The sequence below is a fragment of the Chlamydomonas reinhardtii genome, chromosome 2 (genome assembly GCF_000002595.2).
Source record: "Chlamydomonas reinhardtii strain CC-503 cw92 mt+ chromosome 2, whole genome shotgun sequence".
Classification (NCBI taxonomy): Eukaryota; Viridiplantae; Chlorophyta; class Chlorophyceae; order Chlamydomonadales; family Chlamydomonadaceae; genus Chlamydomonas; species Chlamydomonas reinhardtii.
In genome coordinates this window covers 1,089,370-1,105,884 of record NC_057005.1, presented here as the reverse complement: position 1 = coordinate 1,105,884, position 16,515 = coordinate 1,089,370, and the positions used below count along the sequence as shown (strand labels likewise).

At 63.1% G+C, this 16,515-nt stretch overlaps 5 protein-coding genes across 6 annotated transcripts in view; 2 read left to right on the top strand and 3 right to left on the bottom strand.

The window, feature by feature from the left end:
* Nucleotides 1-1,155, top strand: part of CHLRE_02g081250v5 (uncharacterized protein) — a 10,296-nt gene extending 9,141 nt beyond the window's left edge. The window contains exon 17 of the mRNA XM_043059241.1: nt 1-1,155. This exon is cut by the window's left edge and continues 1,544 nt beyond it. The gene's annotated coding sequence lies outside the window, so the exon portion shown is untranslated.
* A 54-nt stretch (nt 1,156-1,209) lies between these two features.
* CHLRE_02g081200v5 (uncharacterized protein) lies at nt 1,210-5,044 on the top strand. Its single transcript, XM_043059240.1, has 9 exons — nt 1,210-1,706; nt 1,949-2,023; nt 2,226-2,260; nt 2,536-2,672; nt 3,072-3,178; nt 3,501-3,588; nt 3,714-3,786; nt 3,876-4,031; nt 4,461-5,044. The coding sequence occupies exons 1-9, from the start codon at nt 1,490-1,492 to the stop codon at nt 4,668-4,670; spliced, it is 1,098 nt and encodes a 365-aa protein (XP_042926874.1). The 5' UTR covers nt 1,210-1,489; the 3' UTR covers nt 4,671-5,044.
* A 15-nt stretch (nt 5,045-5,059) lies between these two features.
* CHLRE_02g081176v5 (uncharacterized protein) lies at nt 5,060-8,699 on the bottom strand. 2 transcript variants are annotated; one of them, XM_043059238.1, is made up of 8 exons: nt 8,448-8,699; nt 8,243-8,320; nt 7,903-8,014; nt 7,072-7,157; nt 6,753-6,846; nt 6,556-6,609; nt 5,853-6,290; nt 5,060-5,558 (listed from the first exon to the last, which is right to left on the bottom strand). In XM_043059238.1, exons 1-8 carry the CDS (start codon nt 8,603-8,605, stop codon nt 5,343-5,345), a joined length of 1,236 nt encoding a protein of 411 aa, XP_042926873.1. In that variant the 5' UTR covers nt 8,606-8,699; the 3' UTR covers nt 5,060-5,342. The 2 variants fall into 2 exon arrangements, with proteins under 2 accessions (XP_042926873.1, XP_042926872.1); XM_043059239.1 differs by having other exon boundaries at nt 6,753-6,843.
* Nucleotides 8,700-8,750: 51 nt separating this feature from the next.
* CHLRE_02g081150v5 (uncharacterized protein) lies at nt 8,751-12,519 on the bottom strand. The gene is made up of 8 exons (XM_043059237.1): nt 12,354-12,519; nt 12,178-12,270; nt 11,563-12,049; nt 11,270-11,427; nt 10,883-11,014; nt 10,566-10,678; nt 9,963-10,417; nt 8,751-8,893 (listed from the first exon to the last, which is right to left on the bottom strand). The coding sequence occupies exons 1-8, from the start codon at nt 12,497-12,499 to the stop codon at nt 8,885-8,887; spliced, it is 1,593 nt and encodes a 530-aa protein (XP_042926871.1). The 5' UTR covers nt 12,500-12,519; the 3' UTR covers nt 8,751-8,884.
* Nucleotides 12,520-12,572: 53 nt separating this feature from the next.
* Nucleotides 12,573-16,439, bottom strand: CHLRE_02g081100v5 (uncharacterized protein). The gene is made up of 7 exons (XM_001701638.2): nt 15,679-16,439; nt 15,467-15,499; nt 15,208-15,299; nt 14,949-15,021; nt 14,407-14,529; nt 13,900-14,035; nt 12,573-13,690 (listed from the first exon to the last, which is right to left on the bottom strand). Exons 1-7 carry the CDS (start codon nt 16,117-16,119, stop codon nt 13,563-13,565), a joined length of 1,026 nt encoding a protein of 341 aa, XP_001701690.2. The 5' UTR covers nt 16,120-16,439; the 3' UTR covers nt 12,573-13,562.
* Nucleotides 16,440-16,515: the final 76 nt, after the last annotated feature.

The window sequence follows — 16,515 nt, the reverse complement described above, 5'->3', positions numbered from 1 at the left end:
CGACGCACACTCTGGATGGGCCGCCTTTGCTGCGGTGTGGGAGGAGGGCTGGTCGCCGGCGTCCATAGCTGGCGTGGAGAGAGGTGGTCAGGAAAATTGGTGTGACCGGGAAAGAGTGAAGATGGTTTGGCACAGAGGCTTCAGGGGTCGGAGCCAGGCAGGATTGTGCCCTGGCGCGAATGGAAGCAAAAGCTTGACCGCGTGCGATACGTCGCTGAGGGGCACTGATGGGGGGGACTGAGTATGAGCGGTTGCTGGATGGGGGATTGATGCCCTGTTAGGATGCCTTGCGCACGATTTACGGATTAGGTGTGCGGGGCCGCCATACCTCATCGTGTACATGAATTAGCAAGAGTTTGAGAGCTAGGAGGCTGCAGTGAAGTTTTGCTGTGATGGCGTGATTCGGAGTGGGCACGCCTGTGCTCCACATTTTTTACCCTACTATACCTTACCATCCCCAGAACCGCGACGTCTCCGCCGCCAACGTGATCCGTGTGCTCCTCCTGCTGAAGCTGATGGGCTTCGAGCGGCCGACCAAGCTGCAGCGGCCGCCATGGCCGCCGGCGGCGGCGGGGCCGGGCTGAGAGCCTGAACGGCGCTAGCAGGGCGTGGGGCTGAGGGTGCACGTGTTGATTGGCGGCGAGTGACGTGACTAGTTTGTTAGCTGCGGGTTAGCACGGACTGTGCACCCCACCCAACCGGCCATGTCCGGATTTGCGGGGATGCCAAAGGCCCCCAACATAGAGGCGTGTGCTTAGTAGGCGCCCGCGTCAAGGTGGCCCCGGGATCAGCCCTTTTCCTGCCATAAGGCAGCCACCTCCTTGTTTACCCTACTAGAGAAGACATCGGACCTGAGCGCAGGGCGCTATGTAGCTGACGAGAAGGCCAGCTGTTTAACGATACATCTTGCCATGAGCTTGCGATTGGAGCCTCAACAGGAGTAAGTCTTCTTGCTACGCATTTATGTGGGCACGGGTGGGAGCCACACACATCGGGACTACGCTTTCCTGCCCCTTGCCATGTTCCATCACGTGTGCGTGAGCGTCTGGGCGACCAAGGCTGGGAGAGTGGGAGTTGATGGCAACACCAAGCTGCGCCATGGGCGGGTCAGCGGGCGATTGGAGTATGGGGCATGTAGGTCTTCAACCGGCCCCGCTAGCCCCGCTTGTCGGGCATGCTTGCTCGCCCAACATCTGTGTTGCCCATTTCGATCTCAGACTGCCGACACGAAACACAATGCTGCAGAATGGGACTGTGCTCTTAGCTGCTTTTTCAAGCGGATTTGGAACAATTACATAAACATAGAAGCACTCTTTGCAATCGGACGCGTGACAAGCGCAAGGCGGCGTGCCGACGCAAACCATCTAGAATTTTGCAGGACTTTCACGTTGTCGCCACTCTCACAATAAACTGTTGTACAGGTGCCTAGTGATTGATGAACGCATAGACTCATCAGCTCATCGGCGCGACCTAGGAACCGCGAGGCGCCATGCCGTTTGGCCAGGTGGTGGTGGGGCCGCCCGGCAGCGGCAAGACCACCTACTGTCATGGCATGCAGCAGTTCATGCAAGCGGCCGGCCGCAAGGTCGCCATCGTGAACCTGGACCCAGCCAACGACATGCTGCCGTACCAGCCGGCGGTGGACGTGGCGGATCTGGTGTGCCTGGAGAAGGTGATGGTGGAACTCAAGCTGGGGCCGAACGGAGGTAAAAGGGGGAGAGGTGTTGGCGTTCTAGTTTTTAAGGATGTGAAAAGGTTTCAAGGTTAGAGGATGACTGCGGCTACGGGGACTGGTGGGGCGGACAGGGGTAGTTTTGGGGCAGAATGGGGCCAGAAGCAGACAACACGCGCAGTACCGTACCACCTTCCGACTGCCTTGCATTCCAACGTTCGTGTGTTCCTTCTCACAACCATCAACATCACCACCAACACCGACACTACGATACAGGCCTACTGTACTGTATGAACTATCTGGCCAAGAACCTGGACTGGCTCCAGGAGAAACTAGAGCCGCTGGAAAAGGGTGCGTGGGAAGGTTGGGGAACAAGGAGTGAGAGGAGGATCGGGGAGAGATGGGTCGCGGATGTGAAGCTGCAGGCAGGAAGACCAAAGCGGCAAACGTCAAGGGACAGGCGTAATCCTAAGTCTCACTGGCTTTCCGAGCTTCTGCTTACAACAAAGAGATGTGTCTCCACTGTTCAACTACTGTTCTCCACCGCCCGCAGAGGACTACTACTTCATATTTGATTGCCCCGGCCAGGTACGTCAATGCGCCACCATATCTTGGCTGGAATCACCCTCACAAAGCGGGCGATACGCGGGCGCTCGCGCTTTACTATCATACCATACTGCCCTCGACCCATGCACCAAACACAAACACGCGTAGTTGTGTCATAGCATGTTGGTGTCGCTTGTGCTCTGTAACCAACACACAACACACAAAAGTACAAACACACACGCTTACACACGCATGTACACACATGTACACACATGTACACACACATACACACACATACACACACGCACGGCCGGCAGGTGGAGCTGTTTGCGGTGGCTGGGGCGCAGGAGGGCGGCTCGCTGCGTGCCGTGGTGGACTGGCTGTCCAACAGCCGCGCCTACAGGCTGGTGGCCCTTCAGCTGGTGGACGCCCACCTGTGCACCGACCCATCCAAGTGAGAGCGGGGGCGCGGCGCGAGGGGGAGAGGGTGGAAGCAAGGAGGCATGGAGGGGGCAGGCAAGCGCAAAGGAGAGGGGAACTGAGGAGTAGGAGTGGCACGAGGGGACAGGGAAACTGGCGAGGGGGGCGAGAGGGGTAGCCAAGATAGCGCAGAGCTGAGGCCGGGCTGCATGGACAGGGGCTTGCAGGCGGACGTGGAAACGCAGCCTGCCGCAGGAAGCCCGGCGCTCCAGGCCGCCCTCCGTATGCACGAGATGCACCTGAGCTTTCCCGAATGCCACCGCTACCACTGCTGTGCGCTGCCGCTGCCGGCACTGACTCCGTGTGCCACCACACCACACGCTGCCGCCATACGCTGCCCGCCACACGCTGCTGCCCCTGCCCTCGCCTATAGATACTTGTCGGCGCTGCTGCTGTCGCTCAACACCATGCTGCATCTGGAGCTGCCGCACATCAACGTACTGTCAAAGATGGACCTGGTACGGCAGTACGGCTCACTGGGTGAGTCATTGCTTGTCACATAAGTCATGGGGGCGAGCATGACGGCGTGAGGCAGGGAGGCTACATTAGGAAAGCACGAGGGGAAGGGGGTGACACGGTACATGGGGGACTGTGTGTGGCGGGATCCTGTGTGTCCCGATGAGCGGCGGAGAGGGATAGAGGGAGGGAGGGAAGAAGCGCCGCAGTCTGATGAAGACAGGTGATGGTCGATGGGGGCTGCTGCGGCTGCAGTGGTGGTGGCAGGGCGCCCGGCATGGCTGCCAACCCGCACCGCCCCGGCGTTCGTGACCCTGACACCCCGATGTGCACAAATACACTGCAGACTTCAATCTGGACTTTTACACCGAGGTCCAGGACCTGGGCTATCTGGTGGCGGCCATGGGCGGCAAGCCCTTTTCAAACAAGTTCAAGTGAGTTGCAGCTGCCGTCGTCGCTACAAGACAAATCTGCGCTCCGAAAGGCTCACGCATCTACGAAGCACCACGTGGAAAGGGTGTTGCACTACAATAATCATGTTCAAGTTTAACTCTCGCAGGAAGCTGAGCCTGGGGCTGTGTGAGGTGGTGGAGGAGTACGGTCTGGTCAGCTTCGTGCCGCTCGCCATTCAGGTGAGGAAGGGTGTCTGAAGGGGGGAGTGCAGGTGAGTCAGGGCAGGGCGGCACAAACCCATCTGCGCCGAACACGCTGTGCCGTACAGGAGCGCGAGAGTTTGGCAAAGCTGGTGATCGCGGCGGACAAGGCCAACGGCTACTGCTTCGCCACGCTGCGTGGGCACTCGCCGTACCCGCCCGAGATCCTGTACGGCAGCGCGACGTCGGCGCTGGGGGACAAGGACATCTGGCTCAGCTTGCAGGTGGGTGCCGGACTTTGTGTGTGTGTGTGTGTGTGTGTGTGTGTGTGTGTGTGTGTGTGTGTGAATGTGTGTGTGTGTGTGCGTGTGTGCGTGTGTACTTTGGGGCACAAGCGAAGAAGCACGCAGGACTACGTGAGTGTGTGTATGTGGCGTGCCGGCAGGGAGAGTGTTGGGCATGGGCGCGTGTGTGTGGCGGGGAAGCTGCTGCCTCCATGATTGCAGCTCTATGCTGGCGCGTGTGTAAGGGGGGGGGGGGGCTTGGACCGGTGAGTAGGTATGCAGGGGCGGCATGGGCACGCCACCTGACGCCTAGCGCCTAGCACCAAGCGCCAATGGCAGTTGCGGCTTGGAATTTTGCACTTAGCCCACGTCCGCCACACCCGCTAACCCCTGCCTGCTGCCTGCTGCCCCGGGGGCTTAACTACACAGGAGAAGTACGTCGATGGAGAGGTGCAGGAGCGGGCGGAGGCGGGCGAGCGCGAGGGCAAGGGCGAGGGCAAGGACGAGGAGAGTGCCGGGAGGGGCGGCAGGGCGGTGTCGGAGGCGAGCAAAGCCCCCAGCTCCACATTTGGGAAACGGGCGGAAGCGCAGAAGGTGTCGGGGCAAGGCGAGGCGCCAGGGCAAGGCGGTTCTCAGTGAGAGGTATGCTGGATGCCGTGTGGAGAGGGCGAAGATGCGCACGCACGGAAGGATGGGGGCGCCAGGAGGAGTGGCGCTGCGACAAAGTGATACAGGAACAGCATGTCGGTTGCTGGACTTCAGCGCATTGATGGCCGACTGCGAGCCAGTTATTGGCATGCCCTGTGTCTACTCCGCGCATCGTCTGTGTCTTCTCGACGCATGTTACTAGAGCTGAACGCAGCTTGCGATGGATTGGGTAGCAGGTTGCACAGGGAGGCGGCGTGGCGGCAACAGCCGGGGCCGGGCGTTGTGGACATGATGAGGAGTGTGGCGGATGCGAGCTGCAAAAGGCTATGCACGGTGCATGGAAGCTGCTGTAAGCGGACACAGCCGGGGTCCCGGAGTCAGTGACTTCCCTTTTACACGGCCGAAGTTGCTCTGTGCTTCTCGACAGCTCCCCTGCAGGCCCAGAGTCAGCCGACAATCACCCCCGTGCTCACACGCGCTCGCGACACTGCGCCTTCGATGCGCCACCCTCCTCCGTCGGCCACCCCCATTTCATACTTGTGATTTAGTCACTCCGTCCTCCACATGAACGGCCACCCACCCCACCTCCAAAAGCCACGCCCTACCTCCACGGGTTGACCTGCTCCCCACTCCCCACTCCCCAGGCCCCCGGGCCCCCATGCCTCATGCCGACGACGGCGCCACCCGGAGCGCCCCTGTGCTGGGATCTATGAGGTAGGAGCCGCTGAAGCCGCCGCCACCGCCCTCGCCGAGGCTGTCCCTGCCGGGGCCGCCGCCGCCGCTGCTGCTGGCGGTGGCGCTGCTGGTGAGGTGCTGCAGCCGGGCCTGGTACAGGTTGCACAGGGCGATGGAGACCGCGTGCGACAGCGACAGCGACTCCTGCACAGGTCCCAAGCGATACGGTGCGGTGCGATGTGGGTAAGGCGTGGTGTTGGACACGGAGGCAAGGGGTCAGTGGCCTCGCAGAAGGCGCATGGAGGCATACGTAATGATACGTTCACAGATATGGCGGCCCTGCTGACCAGGCTGTGGGGTGGCATTGGATGTGCAGGCGCACAGGTGCACCTACGGTACGCATGCCCCCATTGCGCACGTGAACACCTGTATGTCCCGCATGCGTACAATATACACACACGCGTCCCACTTCCTGCTCGCACGCACGCTCTGACGTACCTGCAGTCGCCCAATGGGCACGGAGCAGCACACCTCGCAGCTGTCCACCTCCTCGTCACTCATGCCGAGCTCCTCGCGACCAAACACCAGCGCTATCCTGGGCATGCGCGGCGCCGCGCCACCCGTGCTGCTGCTGCTGCTGCTGCTGCTGCTGCTGGCGTGTGCTTCCGTGCGTTCCAAAGACGCAGGAGAAGACGCCGGCCGCGACTCAGCCGAACCCGCCTCCTCATCGGCTTCCTCATCCCCGCTAGCAGGCCCAGAACTGGAGGCGGCAGATGCACTGCCGCCGCCCAGCCGAGCCTCCGCCGCCTCGGCCGCCGCCGCGGCGGCTGCCGTCCACGGAGAGGAGGGCGGCGGGGGCGGCGGCGGTGAGCGCAGCAGCGGCTGTGTGATGACGTTGGCGATGGCGGGGTGGCTGGTGAGGCCGTTGATGTCGACCTGTGTCGGGGGCCGCGAGCCAGCATGGGTCAAACCCTAATGGCAACGTGGCACTCAGGAGGCGTGGAAAGATGGAGCTGTGTATATTTGAGTGCACGGTCGTCACATCTCGTATACACTCATGTGCGCTGACGCAAAGCGACTCGTGGCAACCGTGAACACACTTCTTGTCAGCAGTACGGCCACAGTGAAACGTCGGCAGCAGTGCGACCATGCTTACTATAATTACACCATCAGCGACACTAGTCCCCAACCCCCCACTCACCTTGTACACGTGCGGCGAGCTGGATTGTGCCCACCGCGTGAAGGCCACACGCACCTGCAGGCGTGTCGTGTTGCAGAGCGCATGAAGGGTAAGCAAACATACTGTCGGTGTATGCGATGGGTGTGTGCGGTGCCGAGCGACCTGTCATGACAGAAGGACTACACCCCAAGGCACACCCAGCCGCACGCGCCGCTCACGTCGCAGTCGGACGTGGCCTCAGCAATAGAGTCGTAGTGGCCCGCACGGTAGAGGATGTACTGCGCCCCCTTGCTCGCGCTCTTGGCGTGCCTGCTGCAGGGAGAGGTTCGAGGCACGACACACATGGCGGATAGCGAGCCGCGCTTCACTGGGAGGCTGGAGCCAGCAGCCACCATGATGAGTCGGCGCCAAGCAACAAGGCCACACACCGTGCCGTTGTGCCAATTCGGCAGCCCCACGGGCCCGGCCCCACTGCCCCTGACTGCTCCGCTCCCTGCCGCCACAACCTCGGTCACCCTCCCGCTCCTGCGCCCTCACCGGGTGATGTACGACTCCTGCCGCGGCATCACGATGCGAAGGTCCTCACACTCGAAGCTGCCCAGAGCCCGAGCCACCGTGCCCACCTGCGCCCGTGAAGACGTGTGTTAAAGAGCACACGGAAAACATAGCACAAAGACAGTGTATGCGATGGGCAAAGCGATGTTTTACGGATGTTCCCTGAAATTACCTCGCATACCTGCTGCGGTGAGCCGCCGGTCTTACCAACCGGAAATCGCGCAACCCCCGCTACTCTAACCTCGAGGGGGGATTAGTGTCCACACGCTCTCAAGGGTGCAAACCCATGCATATGCTCACGGTACCGTGAGGCCCAGGCACTCCTACGATTCCTAGCTCCGCGTCGCTAGGAATCGTAGGAGTGAACACGTGTGTTAAAGAGCACAAGGAAGACGTGTGTGTGTGTGTGTGTGTGTGTGTGTGTGTGTGTGTGTGTGTGCGTGTGTGTGTGTGTTAGAAACGAAACGAATCGCCCGGTGTGTGTGTGTGTGTGTGTGTGTGTGTGTGTGTGTGTGTGTGTGTCTGTGTGTTTTGGAATCGCTGCAACCAGCTCGGCATTGCCGCTTCGACCATGCGCCTCAACGCTGATGGATAGACATTGCGATCACTGCCGGGGCACGGGTAACGCGCTGAGAGAGGCAGCCCAGCCGCCGTGTCTATCTTTGTTGCACGACGTCCAATCGCCCTTTCTTTGCGACGCCCTCACTTTTACAGTTTTACCCCATGCTTCTACGCCTTCGCCCATACAACATGCAGCCACCCCCAACTAACCCCCAGCCCCCACAGCCCCCACAGCCCCCGCAGCCCCCTCACCGTGACGGGCTTGCGCGGGCTCATGATGACCACCGTGACGCCGCTGAGCAGCGCCGGCGGGTCCAGCTGGGAGCCGTCCCAGGCCGTGTGGTCCCGGTTGCCGGTGATGGACCTGCGAGCAGCCGAGCGGCGGCGGAGGGCAGCGTGCCGCGATGTTGTTGTTACGACACGACGGTGCTTCATCGTCGTGAGGCTGGCGGTGGTTTGCAGGCGAGCAGCACGTGCAACAGGAGTGCATGTGTTGGCGGCGTACAGCAACCCCTATTCACCACTGCTGGCGTCATTTCCCACCACCCCTAGGTGCTGCGTGTGCCTTGCGCCCGTCGTTCATGCCACTTGCCTGACGCCCGCAGCCCACTTGGCACGCTCCTCGCTCTGGCGCTGTGCGTTGTACTGCTCCTCAGTGTACACACCGTACCTAGGCAGGCGACAGATGCCAAATTGCATGGGGCTAAGAAGGAGGCAGTGTGGCGGCGGCCTGGTGCCGTGTGAGGTGTGCCGAGTGCCTATGGGGGACACCACAGGGTTCAGCCCAGTGAGCTTACCACTTGGTCCGCGCCCGTGGGTCTGAATTGCAAACCAATGAGGTAAATTGGGACACATGGGCTGCGTGCGTCCGTCGCCAGCTGGGTGTGCGAGGGCATTCCTTGCGGCTTGCATGCGTCGTTGCCTCCGCTCGACTGCTTAAAACGTGCGCGCGCATTTTACAATGCTGAACTTAGCAGAGTGTTATACTCACAAGCGTTTCTGCCGCCGCTTTAATGCTTGTAAAACTGGAAATACACACAACACTTGGTCGCACCGCTCTAGCACTACGAAACGTGTGTCGCTCAAATGATTTTGCCACTGAACTTGTACATTTACATATTCTGCCAAATAGCGGAGTCGTGGCCAGCCGACCCATGCGGCGGCCCCCAAAACCGACATTGACACCCCCTGTCCGCCCCTGCAGCCGTCGGACTGCCCCTCCTCCGAGCGCACCTCAAGACGCCTGTCATGGAACATGGCAAGGGGCAGGAAAGCGTAGTCCCGATGTGTGTGGCTCCCACCCGTGCCCACATAAATGCGTAGCAAGAAGGGACAAGGCATTGGTGCGTCGTTCGCGCGCTGTTACTGTACCGACGGTAGCTGGCAGGTTGTGTCGATGTTTTGCTGACGCGCATTCCTCACGCTCCGGGCGCCCGGCCAAGGCGATAGCACCACACAGACTCAATGCGACGCCACACCGCGCGGATAGCATAGCCGATGCGCACCTGCAGGCAGTCGACCGGCGTCCACGGATGAGCTGTGTAGACGAGCACTAGCGTAATGCAACGGCGTGCAGCAAAACAATGGCCGGGCGACAGTGTGACAAGCAGGGGCAAGAACAAGGCGAAGCAAAGCAGAAGAGGGGCCCGAATGTGTACGACAATTGTGGCGGGCAGGCCGAATGCGGTGCAACACGCCAACAACACAACCGGAGGTGAGGAAGCGTTGCTGATGGTGAGGATAGGTGCTGCGACGTTCGGTAGGGGAGCTGTGGCCGCGCACTAGATGGGAGGAAGTTTCCGAGGTGTTGTTTCCGAGGCATTGTTTGTGGCTGATGTTTGTGGCTGATTAAGAAAGAAGCAGAGTTTCGGCTGTGAGCGGCTGGCGAGGAGAGGCGGGGGCTGTTGCGTTTTGGAAGGCGGGCGGAAGGCCGCACACGCCGGGAGTCGGGCAGGCTGTAGATTTCGCTGAAGCTGCGTTTGAGAAGGGAGCCGAAGGGACAGCTGGGGTGGGACAGTTGGTGTGGGACAGCTGGAAGGGACAACTGGAAGGGACTACTGGAAGGGACAGCTGGGAGGGACATCTGGGAGGGGACAGCGGATGTGGGACTGCTGGGGTGGGACAGCTGGGGAGAGGCACGGGACAGCTGGCATGGGACGCTGGGTGGCTGCAGAGGCTGGCAGCGCTGGGGCTGGCACCACCGTCAACGCCAGCAGCGAACGCTCCTTAGTGCTGCCCGCTGAACACGCCGCCGCCACAACCTCCGGGGTCTTATTATTATTGGGGTCTTGCGCCACCCCCCGTCGCCACACCTGCCAGAACAGCAGCGGCGGCAGGCGTCCGGTGGCCGGGTCCGTCACCAGCGCCCGGACTCCCGCAGCGGCGTGCTCCCGTATCGCCCGAACCCGCCGCTCCGCCATGCCCGCCTCAAGCCGCCGAGCCGCAGCCGCCCGCTGCTCCCGCTTCGCTGCCCACACCGCCTGCAGCTGCTGCTCCTGCAGGCTGCCCAGCCCGTCCACCCCGTGGGCGGCCGCCAGCTGTGCGAGAGCGTCCGCGTCCTGGTAGCGAAGGAAGTGGCTCGACCCCCACCGGATCACGTCCCCGGAGGTGGACAGAGGCCGTGTGCCGTGCACGATGGTGTTGGCCGCGAACACCACCACCGTGAAGTCCAGCGGCTGGAAGCACAGGCCCAGAGACGGCAGCACGAACTCGCCGCCGGACACGACGCCACCGTGCCGGTGGAACCACAGGATGATGGTCCAGACGCCTGCATTGGGGCACCCGGGGTCAGCTGCGCAACCGGCCCCGTTCCGTCCGCGACTTCCTGCCCCCAAGCCTCCTCGCGCGCCGCTCCTGGCCCGGCGGAGCCCCTCCTCCCCACACCGCTACCCCACGCATGGCCGCCAAAAGCTCACCATCCTCTGTGTCCAGGTGCAGGCGCACGCCCTGGTTCTCGGTCAGCGATATGATGTTGGTCACGGTCGCGCCCAGCATGAAGGGCGCGCCCTCCGGGGTCACGATGGCCTCCCTGCGCGCGGCAGTACAACGCCCACATATATGAGCATGACTCGAACACGGCCGGCCTGCTCGGGGTCTCCATCGCCGCGCCATGCTGCACGCACGCGCCCTGCACACTGCGTCCCCGTGCTTGCATCACATCTTATTTATTCATTATGATTGCCGTATTAACCCGAACTGCTTCCTGCCTCGTTATTGCCGCACACGGCCTCACCGGTACGCCTCCATGAACGGCAGCCGCCGCCGCACCACCTGCCACACGGTCTCCGCCAGCTCCTGCAGGCATACATCGTTGGCGGCACCGAACACCTTGCTCTCCACCCGCGCCCGGTGGGCCACGGCGTACCTGCCACGTGCGCATGTTGGGGCAGGGGGGGGAGGGGGGAGCGGCGGGCACAGCACGTCAGCGACATGGATGCAGGCGCCGCCGCCCGCCGCGCCGCCGCCGGGCGCCCCGTGGCACAGGCGTGCCCGGCGGCTGGCAGGCCACACCGCCGCTCGCAGACGCAAGCCATGCGGGGCAGCCCGCTGCGACGGACCGGCGCCAACCGTGGGGTGCGTCCGCCCAATGCCGGCCGGGGCCCACCCCACACCCGCGCACCCCTTCGATGTCGCCTTGCCGTCGTTCTGGATCAGGGCATTCCCCATCATGTGGACCTTGTGGTCGCCGCCAAAGCGGCTCACTGTCGAGTACTGCTTCTTGGACACCAGGTGGTCGTACGCTGAGCAGATCCGGGCGGTCTCCTCGCCCAGCGGCACCTGCACGCGCGCACGGGGCGTGCCGTGACATGTCCAACCCTTGCCCTCCTGGTCTACATAACACACCATGCCGCGCGCTCCATGCTAACCCCCTCACCGCCGCGGGCTTTAACGCAACTGCGACCACCCCCTCACCTGAAACACCGACGCCAAACACGCGGTCGCCTTGCCGTGCAGGCCGGCCCAGGAGGGACGGAACGCCTTGCTGCCAGCTGCGGGCCCCCCAAAGCCGCTCGCCGGCTCGCCAGCCGCCGTCACATCCTGGGTCGCGTACACCACCACGTCCCTGCCCGTCACATCGTGAAGCCCGTCGCACATGGCGCGCAGCTGCGGGCCCCACGACACCCCGTCGGCGAGCTGGGCGGCCTCCGCGGCCTCGTTCAGCCGCCCCACCGCCGCGCAGTCCGCAAGCAGTGTCACGTGCCGCCCGGCCTCCATCGCCACCCCCATTCCCAGAGACAGGTCAGCATCCAGCTGGGGGCTCGCCACCACAGACACATGCTGCGGCAGAGGGTTGTTGGGAGTGGACGACGGCGCTGCCACGGCTCGCGCCACGGTCGTGGGGCCGTGGTCCGTGTACTCCACCGCCTGGACGCGCACGCTCGGATCCACGGGAAACAGCCTGCACACGGGCCACACAATCCACCTGCTCCTGATCATTTACAGCCATCCCCAGCGACCAACACCGTGTTCACAACCGGCGGGAGGAACCTGCGGATGCCACGCTTGCCACAACAGGTAACGACTCACCCGCACCTCCGCTCCCCGCCGCTTCCGCGCTCCGCCAGCGACACCGCCGCGCGAGCTTTCGTCTCCCGGTCCGCGACGGCCTTGCGACGGCATCTGCATACGCGGCCACAATGCCACACCCTCAGCCGACTGACAGCTGCTGCAATTCAGGGATTCACACATCGGGCGAAGCTCACGTTGACCACTGCTCCGGAACACGGGCGCTCCTGGCGGACGCAAACGCTGCGGCAATTGAAGCCACCTGGCGTTCCACCGCCTGCGGATCCGTGCCGACGCTCTTCGCGACCTCGCGCTTCGTTCCTTGACTGCCCTCCTCGCGCATTTTTTAAAAATTCCTTCAGCTGCCCCCGCTACTTCTGTTCATACATTAACTCGGTGTTGCATTGCTCTTCCGCGTTCATTATTTATTACATGGCGTGTCGGGTGCGGCGTGCTCGCGATGGAATCTCCTGCCTGGATCCATGGTCAGCCCCGGCCTGCGCGCGCATTTTACAATGCTGAACTTAGCAGAGTGTTATACTCACAAGCGTTTCTGCCGCCGCTTTAATGCTTGTAAAACTGGAAATACACACAACACTTGGTCGCACCGCTCTAGCACTACGAAACGTGTGTCGCTCAAATGATTTTGCCACTGAACTTGTACATTTACATATTCTGCCAAATAGCGGAGTCGTGGCCAGCCGACCCATGCGGCGGCCCCCAAAACCGACATTGACACCCCCTGTCCGCCCCTGCAGCCGTCGGACTGCCCCTCCTCCGAGCGCACCTCAAGACGCCTGTCAGCAAGTATGTGTACACCACAGACGCCTCCGTGCATACTGTACATCCGGCCGCCAACTGCACTGGGCAGGTAGACGCACTCGGTAAAGCCTCAACCACTCACCGCCGCCGTGCTTGCTTTTGCGCAACGCCAGTCCTGCCTCAACCTCGCGCATTGGCTCGCCGGAGTCTACGGCCTATCTAGCCTACCAAGGAAATAGCGACTGCCCACACAATACACAGGTACACCTCTAGCAGTTCATTCCACGACCGATATGAAGATGGTCACGCGCACGCGCAGGTGGTGAATGGCAGCGGACACCCATGCGGTCATGCCGCACTGCTCCCGCCGCTGCTGCCGCTCCAGCGGTTGCAAGCTGCAAGCCCCACAGGACGTCACGGCGCCAAGCACGCGTTGCGCCCAGACACAATGGCCTCAATGTGCCCCATGCCTGTCCGCCCAAGCCCAACACCGCCCCGCGGCTCACACACGCACCCCGCAGCCACTCGCGCCTCCTGCAACCGCGCCTCCCTCCGGCTCCAGCTCCAGCCTCCACTCCAGGTTGCCGCGTCCTCCTCCCCTCCGCACCCCCCTCCGCTGCCCTCGCCTCCTCCTCCGCGCCCCCTCAGTTCCCCTCCATGAGGTGCTCCACCAGCGCCAGGGCGCTATCCAGCGCGCTGCCCGACTCGAAGTCCTTGAAGGCCAGCCACTGCCCGCTGCCCAGCTCCATCTTGAGCAGGTCAGACAGGTCGCCTGCTTGGGGAGGGGGTTGGCGGGTGGCGGGGCGGCACAGGGTGAAGAGGGGAGGTGGGGGAGTGAGAAGCCGGCAATCACTGAAGTGAGGAAGACCCTTTCGTCATGAGCGTCCATGCCAACTCCCTCTGCCACTCCCACCCCGCAGCCCGCCCCGCCCCGCGCCCCCCCCGCCCCCCCCCGCCCGGCCCCCGCTCCTGCCGACCCACCCTTGCGCGCTGGCCGCTGGCGGGTGGCCTTGACCACTGCGCTATGCGGCACCTTGAAGGGCAGCTTGCGGCCGCGCTCCTCCACACTGAAGCAGGTGTGTCGGTCCGTCACGTACAGGGTGCCCTGGAAGGCCATCTGTGCAGGGAGGGCGGGCGGGTGGAATGGCGGGCGGGCAGGTGCCAGGGGGGAGCACGCACGAGGCGGCTGGGTCAGAGGAGTCAACGGGTGGCAGGGCGGGTGAGGGGGTGAGAGGCGGCGACCGCCAACCACGATGCCCCCATGGCCCTCGTAATCCTTTAGCCCTGGGACTTGACTGGCGTGACCTTTCGCCCACTGGTGTCAGCAGTCGCCGGCGCCTCACTGCAGTCGCTGTGTCGCTTAAGCCCCACGCACCCCTGCCCTCAAGCTCTGCGCGCCTCCGTCCCCGAGCACACCTCTAAGCCCCCCCCCTGGCCAGGAGGCGCGCGCCCCCACCCACCCACGCGCCCCCCGCCCCACCCACGCACCTGGATGGCGGGCGTGTGGCTGTTGTGGCTGCAGGCGTACGTCTGCAGCAGCTTGCACTTGAAGTGCTCCACCAGGTTCTCCTCTGCGCTCAGCCCGAACAGCTGCTGCAGCTCACCGCTGGCCTGCAGGCACCGCCACAGGGGCGCGCGTGTGTGTGTGAGAGAATGTGTGTGTGCGTGTGAGAGAGAGAGAGTGTGTGCGTGTGTGTTGGAGAGCACAAGGGAATAAACGCGCATGACTGTGTATGCGATGCGGCGCGACGCTCGCCAGATGTGACGCCTCCCAGCCCGGCTCACCCAACCACCGCCCGTGCGCTTTGCTGCCCCGTCGCGACCCCTCGCTGAATCAGGTGGGCCCAACCCCCTTGGCTTCACATTAGTGCTTTGGGTTTGGTTCCGAGCTCCAACTACCGGTGCCTCCGGCCCACCGCTGCGGACACCCGCGGACCCGCCCACTTTGCACCTCATCCCTGCACCCTTTCCGAGCCGCCCCAGCCTCCGCCTCCGCCCCCGCCCCCGCCCCCGCCCCCGCCACCCCGCACCTTGTTGGAGCTGGCCACGCGCTCCGCCGTCTCGTCCCGCACCGGCTGCGGCGCCGGATCCAGAGAGCCCCACCTGCAGGCGGCGTGGCGTGGCGTCGCATGGCACGTTGCGACATGTCAGCAGCCTAGCCAGGACACGTGCACCCCAGTTTCCGGCGGGGGGCGACACGGAGAGTGCGCTGAACGCAGTGCGGATCTGGAAACCATCCCCCGCTTCCCGTCCCCTGGCGTCGTCGCGCAGTGCGCCTCCCCCACTGACCAGCTCGTGAGCCCGCCTGCAAGCTTGGAGAGCGAGGCCCCCGCGGCGGCGGTCTCGGTGCTGCCGAAAGCCGAGCGCAGGCCAGCGGTTAGCTGTGGCAACAAGCGTTGTACAGGCGTGTATGTGGCGGGCAAAGTAGGTCAGCACGCAGTTCGACTGTTGGCGCCGAAGAGGGGTTGTAACGAAAGGGAAACAATTTTGAAGGCTTGTAGCGTCCTGTCCATAGGAGCCTCCACATCGAACGACTAGAAGAGCTCACCTTGCTGGACATGTCCTTTGCGGCTTGGGCGACCTGAACAGGCCGAAGGGCGCGAGGAAGGGCACGCGGTGTCAACACGCCTGGACTGCAACACCCACAGCTGGCCGCTGCCGAAGTAGCGGCTCCGCCTTGTGCACAGCCCCTGGCCTTGAATTGTTAGGATATGCATCCAGCCCCTTATGTCGCGCAGTCTCCCATGGCTGTATGCATACCTTCGCGGCTTGCGCTTCCAAATTCTTGAAGTCCAGGTCCCCGCCCCCGCCACTGCTCGATGCGGCAGCAGGCTCAGACGTGGCAACCGGCTCTGACAACGATAACGATGCCACCGCAGCAGCTTCTCCCTCAGCGTCGTGCGAGCTTGCCAAAGCATCCTGCGCGGGCTTGGCTGGAGGAGGCACCTCCTCGCTGGTTGCATCCTCCTTATCCGCTGCCTTTGTCGCCTCGTGCTGAGCGGCCTCTGGCGCCTTGCTCTCTGGCTTGCTGTCGCTCTCGCTGGGCTTGCTGTCATCGCCTGCAGCGTCGTCCTCCTGCTGCTGCTCCTCCTCTTCCTCTCCCTCCTCGTACTCCACCTCCTCCTCCACTTCCTCGTACTCCACCTCCTCCTCGCCAAGGCCGGAGGCTTCGCCAGCAGACTCGGGCTCTGTTCCGGCCATGTTTTCTACTTCTGAGTTTATGTTTACAAACGAGCTGCCGTCACCGCTACTTTCTGCCTGCATCAGAAAAATATAAATGAGAGCTCGCGAGCGCGGAGAACGGGTGAGGACTCCGCAGGCAGCAACTGGCAAGGGCCCGCTCGATTGCTTGCGCCTGGCGGTCGCGCAGCTAATTAGGTTCGCAAATTGTAGGGTATGTCAGGCCTGCGTGGAGCGGGGCTCGTTCGACGCAAATCCGCGGCAAAGCGCTTCAGCTGCCCGGCCTCCTGCCCTACCTACAGTCGGCTACCTCAACTAAGCGTGCGTGGCCTATGTAATACAGCAATGTTCTATTGTTTGCGGGGGATTCGGTCCTGAAACGGGACTCGGCGTCGTGGGATGTTGCGCATGCCCTGC

Bases quoted from the DNA above. Each gene is read 5' to 3' on its own strand.
- CHLRE_02g081200v5 (XM_043059240.1), top strand. From the start codon at position 1,490: ATGCCGTTTGGCCAGGTGGTGGTGGGGCCGCCCGGCAGCGGCAAGACC. The intron at 2,673-3,071 runs GTGAGAGCGGGG...CCTCGCCTATAG, and splicing joins CTGTGCACCGACCCATCCAA to ATACTTGTCGGCGCTGCTGC. The intron at 4,032-4,460 runs GTGGGTGCCGGA...TTAACTACACAG, and splicing joins ACATCTGGCTCAGCTTGCAG to GAGAAGTACGTCGATGGAGA.
- CHLRE_02g081150v5 (XM_043059237.1), bottom strand. From the start codon at position 12,499: ATGCGCGAGGAGGGCAGTCAAGGAACGAAGCGCGAGGTCGCGAAGAGC. The intron at 12,050-12,177 runs GTGAGTCGTTAC...GCCCGTGTGCAG, and splicing joins GGCGGGGAGCGGAGGTGCGG to GCTGTTTCCCGTGGATCCGA. The intron at 10,418-10,565 runs GTGAGCTTTTGG...GCCCCAATGCAG, and splicing joins GCACCTGGACACAGAGGATG to GCGTCTGGACCATCATCCTG.
- CHLRE_02g081100v5 (XM_001701638.2), bottom strand. From the start codon at position 16,119: ATGGCCGGAACAGAGCCCGAGTCTGCTGGCGAAGCCTCCGGCCTTGGC. The intron at 14,036-14,406 runs GTGCGTGGGTGG...CTCCCTGCACAG, and splicing joins GCCACACGCCCGCCATCCAG to ATGGCCTTCCAGGGCACCCT. The intron at 13,691-13,899 runs GTGGGTCGGCAG...CTCCCCAAGCAG, and splicing joins CCAGCGGCCAGCGCGCAAGG to GCGACCTGTCTGACCTGCTC.
- CHLRE_02g081176v5 (XM_043059238.1), bottom strand. From the start codon at position 8,605: ATGCGCGCGCACGTTTTAAGCAGTCGAGCGGAGGCAACGACGCATGCA. The intron at 8,015-8,242 runs GCAAGTGGCATG...GGCTGCTCGCAG, and splicing joins AAGTGGGCTGCGGGCGTCAG to GTCCATCACCGGCAACCGGG. The intron at 6,291-6,555 runs GTGAGTGGGGGG...CCCCCGACACAG, and splicing joins GCTCGCCGCACGTGTACAAG to GTCGACATCAACGGCCTCAC.